Source organism: Pyxicephalus adspersus, chromosome 4 (assembly GCF_032062135.1).
Source record: "Pyxicephalus adspersus chromosome 4, UCB_Pads_2.0, whole genome shotgun sequence".
NCBI classification, from domain to species: Eukaryota; Metazoa; Chordata; class Amphibia; order Anura; family Pyxicephalidae; genus Pyxicephalus; species Pyxicephalus adspersus.
Genome location: NC_092861.1, coordinates 440,976 through 449,031, shown reverse-complemented (window position 1 = coordinate 449,031; position 8,056 = coordinate 440,976). Strand labels below are relative to the sequence as shown.

The 8,056-nt window shown below is 47.3% G+C and overlaps 1 protein-coding gene across 1 annotated transcript in view; it reads left to right on the top strand.

Moving 5' to 3' along the window:
- Positions 1-3,994, top strand: part of LOC140327950 (scavenger receptor cysteine-rich domain-containing group B protein-like) — a 13,346-nt gene extending 9,352 nt beyond the window's left edge. Inside the window, exons 5-7 of the mRNA XM_072407196.1 lie at positions 563-889; positions 2,502-2,816; positions 3,436-3,994. Coding sequence (XP_072263297.1) covers positions 563-889; positions 2,502-2,816; positions 3,436-3,452 — 659 coding nt within the window. The 3' untranslated portion in view covers positions 3,453-3,994. The remainder of the gene's footprint in view (positions 1-562; positions 890-2,501; positions 2,817-3,435) is intronic.
- Positions 3,995-8,056: the final 4,062 nt, after the last annotated feature.

The window sequence follows — 8,056 nt, the reverse complement described above, 5'->3', positions numbered from 1 at the left end:
CCCTCTATACCCCTCCATCACTCCCCCTCTATACCCTCCATCCCTCTCTCTCTATACCCCTCCATAACTCTCCTCCTCCATTTCTCCACTTCTCTCCCTCTATACTCCTTCAGTTGGTGAGCAGGATTGGATTCACTGATGGACCTTCAGTTATTGGATATTGGGGTGAGCAGGATTGGGGTTACTAATGGCCCACTAAGCACTGGATGTGGGAGTGAGCCACATTGGGGTCTCTGAAGGACCATCAAGTATTAGATGTTGGGTGTGAGCAGGACTGGGGTCATTGATAGACCATCAAGTGTTGGATGTTAAAATGAACAGGATTGGGGTCACTGATGGACCATCAAATTTTGGGTATTGGGACTAATGGAGCAAGAAGGCTTTGATGTGGGGGTGGGGTGGATTGGGGTCACTGATAGAACACCAGGTATTGGATGTTGGGGTGAGTAGGACTGAGGTCACTAATGGAGCAAAAATGGTTGGATGTGGGGGTGGGGTGGATTGGGGTCACTGATAGACCACCAGGTATTGGAGGTCACACTCATTCTTCCTCTTCTTCCAGCACTCTCTAGGGTATCATTGGCCGGGGAGAGCGGCTCATGTTCCGGGACAGTGAAGATCTTCTCCAATGGGATGTGGAGCACGGTCTGTGCGATGGACTGGAGCACAGCTGAGGAGGCCGTACTTTGTAAGCAGCAGGGCTGCGGCCCAGCGCTGGAGTTGGTTGATGTCAAAAAGGTAGAACTAAGCAGAGGTGAAACTCCGGTTACGCATTTCCGCAACGTACACTGCAGCGGCTCCGAAACACAACTGTCACAGTGCAGCGCCGTCATGACCCCAGGATACAAATGTTACTTTGGGGAGGCCGTGGCAACGTGTTCACAAGCAGGTAACATAAATCACACACCAGGTACAGATGGGCCCAAACATGGCGGCAAATTATTGCTGAAAGGCAGCAGAATCACAGCTACATTCATAGTGCAACAAAAACCCAACTACAGATAAGATATATCCCATCCCCAGATGTGCTGGCTGAATTAGTTTTCTTTTTCCTTTACTTTTCATCAAACAATCCTGCTAGTAACACTTCCTTACCTGGGGTGACAACACTGGGCTGATAATATTACTGAGTACTTACTGATCCGGTTTAACAAACTGACCATGTAGAAGTGAAAAGGTGAAGTTCCATGTTTACAAAATATTCAAGGATGTGGGAAGGAGGTGCGGGTTCTGGCTGGGAAGAACCAATTAAAGTATAATCCTCCCCCACATTATAAAAGGGGGCACAGAGCGGCCATATTGTCAGTTTAATGGAAGCTACATATAGACAGACTGGGGTCAGGAAACTGAACTGAATTCTGACTGCAAGCTCTTGGGAATAGTGGGCCCTTGTTGGGTTTTGCATTGTTATCGTCAGGGTTTTTACATCTTACATTTTATTTTTGGTTCATTTTTGCTGCTGAAAGGTCCAACCTTTGCGAGTTTCTATTTGATGGTGATTGGCCTGTTTGTGGTGCTCAGTGTGCACTTGTTCCTGGAGCTGCCTTTTGTTCTCAGCATAGAGCAGTGTGCAGCTATTCCTCCCACACCCCCCACCATGAAATGAACATTAGGCCCATCATCTCTAAATAGAACCCCCCCCACACACACAAACACCTTATCTTCCTTAGGCCGAGATTCGCTTCGCATGTGGGGGTCAATCCTGGGCAGGTTTGGTCAGCCCAATCTGGGGGTTATTGCTTTGTGTCAGGCTGTGAGTATGAGGGGGTCAGTGTCTGGGCTGGAGGGTCAGGGGGAAGGTTAGGGGCCTGGGATTTTAGGGCAAAGGGTAAGGGGCTGATGCTGGGTTTTACAAGGTTAAGGGTTAAAGCAGAGCTAAAATTTCACTTAAGAATTCAGGCGATGTCCCTTCTGCAATAATCCTTCCAAACTATCTGACTGCTCCGGGAGATTTGGTTGCAAAGTAAACCCGGAAATCCCGGCTTCCCCTGCACGTGCCAGGACTGAATGAAGTCCTGTGCAGGAGTAGCGCCATGTCGGCCCGATTAATCAAGATGGCCGATGATTGTATACAGGAAGAAAGGGAAGAAGACGATGGCCGTGCCCTGTAACAGAACGGGGACGAGTGAGTAATGCGGGTTAATGTCCCCTTTAAGCGGTTTACAGGTTAGGGTTAAGGGTTCAATTGAAGATTAGGGGAGGTTTTAGAGGGGTAGGTTGTGAGGGTTTAGGGTCCAGTGAGGGATAGGGTGTTGGTGTGAAGGTGCCACGTTCCAATAATTCAGCGTTGGATTTTTAGGTAAAGATTGGAGAGCTTGTGGGAAGAAGTAGTGTCCAGGTTATTGGAGTTAAGGGGTCGGTTGTTGAGTTTGCTGTGAGGGTTTAGGGCCACGTTTGCATGCTGTCCCATGCCTTCCTCCAATGCCCAAATACTGTGGTGCCTGGCCTTGGACAGGGAGGGACTTTGTCCATCTGAAGGGTTCATGTCATTGTCATTGCAGAGATCTCGGCAGTGAAGCTAGTTGATGGGGATCATTCTTGCTCAGGACGAGTGGAAGTCCTGTATAAGAAGAGATGGGGAACGGTGTGTGATCAGCACTGGGACCTCGCTGATGCCTCCGTGGTCTGCAGGCAGGTTGGTTGTGGTCGTGCACTGCAGGCCCCAGGTGGAGCATATTTCGGCCCCGGATCTGGGGACATTTGGCTGGAGAAGGTGTTCTGCAATGGGACGGAGTCTTCCCTGTCACGGTGTGGAGCCGTCATGTCCAAGAAGAACCTGTGTGTCCACTCCCAGGACGCCTCGGTCATATGTGAAGGTAAGTCACCTCCAGACATTAACTCCATCAACTGGTTTCTGTGGGAGAAAACTTAAACCTGACTGTTAGCTGGGTCTGAAAGGCAGGGAGATGAGATTACACGCTTGTCTCTGGCTCAGTCAGTCTCACACAGGCGACCTCCATACATGCTGGAATTTGTGGGCTAATTAAGGGGCAGGTGGGTGTGATAGAGTCCCAATACCCCGGTGATATCTCTGAACCAACATGGCTAGAACTATTCTCATCAAGTGTCCTGCTTCCTGGCATTCCCCATCCACCTAAAACACAGGCCCCACCCCCAAGCTTCCTGCCCCCAATTCTCCTGTCCCTATAAGGTCCAATCACATACCTGGCTGTAAGGTGTCACCTCTCTACATTTGTCTTCAGTTATTAAACAAAACAGAAATTGTAGGAAGTATATGGACACTGAACAAGGAAGGGGGGCATTAAGAGCACCTGTCATGTGATGGGATCCAGCCATAGACAGGGACAGCTAATGACCCCTCTGGAGACTTAATAGGGGGGGAGGGGTTACCTATTACAATCCAGATAAGTGTTGATTGTTTTGCACAGTGCCGGGGGAATGATGAATAATTATTTTATCTTTGTGTTTTCACAGGAAAGGCGCAGGACTAGCGGATGGATGGGAGGGGTCAGATGAATGTGTCCTATTTGTTCTGTGACATCACACCGCCCCTCCCATGCATTGCTCCACCCTGTACATCTATTTCATTGGCTAGCAATAACGAGATATCTGCAATCCTCCAATCAAAGCAATTTTTTCTATGACTTCCTGTCAGCTGACCAGTCAGGGTGTCCCTGGCTGCCCAGCACAACCTCAAAGATTTCCCAGCCTGGATGTAGAATATGTGTGCCATGATTTATACTCCTCGGGGGCGGTGCTTTATAACCAACGTCTGAGCGGTGTCACCGGATTCCCTTATTATACAAGTAATAGGAAATGAAAGGGTAACTAGCATGTGACAACCCTACTCTTCCTTATAATTGGTGTCACCGTGTAACTTTACACATAATACTGTCTCACCCCTTTGCCATCCTCGCCCCTTGGCACATTCTCAGGGATTAAATAACGGGGAACTCTGGGCAGACACACAAACATGCTTTATTTTACTTCTGTATTCAATAAAAATGAAATCATGGAATGTAATTGGCAGCTACTACAGGTACCCGGATCTGTGTCTGTATAAGCTTCCTTTAATAAGCTGTATGCCTGGAGGGAAGAGAACAGAGATAATCCTATTGGTGAACAACTGTTCCTTTATTAACCAATCAACAAGCAGGAGGTGGATTCTGGGAGGGGACACATGCTAAAATGATGAGGGGTGTGAAACTCGGGGTTTACAATCCTAAAGATGTCCTAACATAAGGGACAAGATGAGGGGTCTAAGGGACGGGATTTATAATTGTACAGACATTCCAGTATTGGGGGGGGTGGTCATATCGACCTAAAAAGGGGTCCAAATTATTGTATCATATCAATATAAATTTGTTTCTAATTATGGTTCAAAGAAAGGAAGGGGACAGGGTAGATAGGTAAAACAGTTACAGGTGTAAACTTAAGGGCCCCAGCCCAATGCTCCTTCCTTTGTGGCCCCAGGGGTCCCCAATGTCCTCATGTGCCCATTTTGGGCTACTAGGCACACTTGCTTTTGAAACAACACTTGTAACCTAATACCTTGAAATGTTTTAAAGCTGACGGGGGGGGGGGGGGCCGGACAGAATTTTTTGTACTATTTTTTACTAAAGGTACCCTAAAAATTTGAAGTAATTCTGACCAACAGTATAAATGAAGATTTGAACACAGCGAGTTGTTAAGGCGCAGAATATGACAAGCAGCACAGCTAATACACAGTGAAGCCCACTTGTACACACCCCTGGGAATTATACACACCCATCCTGATTACACACTCCCGCTTGTACACGCCCCTTGGTATTATACACGCCCATTGGGATTACACATGCCCATTTGTATACGCCCCTCAAGATGATACACGCCCTCCTGTACAGGCCCCATGGGATGATACACGCCTGCTTGTACATGCCCCTCAGAATGATACACGCCCACTTGTACACGCCCTTCAGAATTATACACGCCCCCAGAATGATACACGCCCCTCAGAATGATACACGCCCACTTGTACACGCCCCTCAGAATGATACACGCCCCCAGAATGATACACGCCCCTCAGAATGATACACCTGTATAAGAAGAGATGGGGAACGGTGTGTGATCAGCACTGGGACCTCGCTGATGCCTCCGTGGTCTGCAGGCAGGTTGGTTGTGGTCGTGCACTGCAGGCCCCAGGTGGAGCATATTTCGGCCCCGGATCTGGGGACATTTGGCTGGAGAAGGTGTTCTGCAATGGGACGGAGTCTTCCCTGTCACGGTGTGGAGCCGTCATGTCCAAGAAGAACCTGTGTGTCCACTCCCAGGACGCCTCGGTCATATGTGAAGGTAAGTCAACTCCAGACATTAACTCAATCAACTGGTTTCTGTGGGAGAAAACTTAAACCTGACTGTTAGCTGGGTCTGAAAGGCAGGGAGATGAGATTACACGCTTGTCTCTGGCTCAGTCAGTCTCACACAGGCGACCTCCATACATGCTGGAATTTGTGGGCTAATTAAGGGGCAGGTGGGTGTGATAGAGTCCCAATACCCCGGTGATATCTCTGAACCAACATGGCTAGAACTATTCTCATCAAGTGTCCTGCTTCCTGGCATTCCCCATCCACCTAAAACACAGGCCCCACCCCCAAGCTTCCTGCCCCCAATTCTCCTGTCCCTATAAGGTCCAATCACATACCTGGCTGTAAGGTGTCACCTCTCTACATTTGTCTTCAGTTATTAAACAAAACAGAAATTGTAGGAAGTATATGGACACTGAACAAGGAAGGGGGGCATTAAGAGCACCTGTCATGTGATGGGATCCAGCCATAGACAGGGACAGCTAATGACCCCTCTGGAGACTTAATAGGGGGGGAGGGGTTACCTATTACAATCCAGATAAGTGTTGATTGTTTTGCACAGTGCCGGGGGAATGATGAATAATTATTTTATCTTTGTGTTTTCACAGGAAAGGCGCAGGACTAGCGGATGGATGGGAGGGGTCAGATGAATGTGTCCTATTTGTTCTGTGACATCACACCGCCCCTCCCATGCATTGCTCCACCCTGTACATCTATTTCATTGGCTAGCAATAACGAGATATCTGCAATCCTCCAATCAAAGCAATTTTTTCTATGACTTCCTGTCAGCTGACCAGTCAGGGTGTCCCTGGCTGCCCAGCACAACCTCAAAGATTTCCCAGCCTGGATGTAGAATATGTGTGCCATGATTTATACTCCTCGGGGGCGGTGCTTTATAACCAACGTCTGAGCGGTGTCACCGGATTCCCTTATTATACAAGTAATAGGAAATGAAAGGGTAACTAGCATGTGACAACCCTACTCTTCCTTATAATTGGTGTCACCGTGTAACTTTACACATAATACTGTCTCACCCCTTTGCCATCCTCGCCCCTTGGCACATTCTCAGGGATTAAATAACGGGGAACTCTGGGCAGACACACAAACATGCTTTATTTTACTTCTGTATTCAATAAAAATGAAATCATGGAATGTAATTGGCAGCTACTACAGGTACCCGGATCTGTGTCTGTATAAGCTTCCTTTAATAAGCTGTATGCCTGGAGGGAAGAGAACAGAGATAATCCTATTGGTGAACAACTGTTCCTTTATTAACCAATCAACAAGCAGGAGGTGGATTCTGGGAGGGGACACATGCTAAAATGATGAGGGGTGTGAAACTCGGGGTTTACAATCCTAAAGATGTCCTAACATAAGGGACAAGATGAGGGGTCTAAGGGACGGGATTTATAATTGTACAGACATTCCAGTATTGGGGGGGGTGGTCATATCGACCTAAAAAGGGGTCCAAATTATTGTATCATATCAATATAAATTTGTTTCTAATTATGGTTCAAAGAAAGGAAGGGGACAGGGTAGATAGGTAAAACAGTTACAGGTGTAAACTTAAGGGCCCCAGCCCAATGCTCCTTCCTTTGTGGCCCCAGGGGTCCCCAATGTCCTCATGTGCCCATTTTGGGCTACTAGGCACACTTGCTTTTGAAACAACACTTGTAACCTAATACCTTGAAATGTTTTAAAGCTGACGGGGGGGGGGGGGGCCGGACAGAATTTTTTGTACTATTTTTTACTAAAGGTACCCTAAAAATTTGAAGTAATTCTGACCAACAGTATAAATGAAGATTTGAACACAGCGAGTTGTTAAGGCGCAGAATATGACAAGCAGCACAGCTAATACACAGTGCAGCCCACTTGTACACACCCCTGGGAATTATACACACCCATCCTGATTACACACTCCCGCTTGTACACGCCCCTTGGTATTATACACGCCCATTGGGATTACACATGCCCATTTGTATACGCCCCTCAAGATGATACACGCCCTCCTGTACAGGCCCCTTGGGATGATACACGCCTGCTTGTACAGGCCCCTTGGGATGATACACGCCTGCTTGTACATGCCCCTCAGAATGATACACGCCCACTTGTACACGCCCTTCAGAATGATACACGCCCCTCAGAATGATACACGCCCACTTGTACACGCCCCTCAGAATGATACACGCCCCCAGAATGATACACGCCCCTTAGAATGATACACACCCACTTGTACACGCCCCTCAGAATGATACACGCCTACTTGTACATGCCCCTCAGATTGATACACGCCCACCTATACAAGTTCTTAGAATGATACACGCCTACTTGTACAGGACACGTTAAGGTCCATACACTCCAGCCCTAACTGAAAATGTGCAGTTTATCAATCATGTATTACAAAGCCCTGACTGCTCACCAAACTACATGGGAGAGGAATCCTCTGAGCCATGTCACCCTTCCCAGAACAATTTAGATTGGCTGCAAAGGTTTGATTGCACCCATATTGATCCCATTATTACCAATATATTATAGAGGGCCCTTCACCAGAGCCGGCAATTATGTCCCATTTCCAAGGAAATCTCCAGAAATCTACTTCATGGAGACATTATTTCTGAAGATGTTTCTATTAAAGTCTATGTAATTATTGTAATTATTAGTATCACCAAAGCTGGCGCTATCGAGAGCATCACTATATAAACCCTGCTAACTAATCAGATCAACAAGCTACAGGAAACTAATTTAACTTAGCC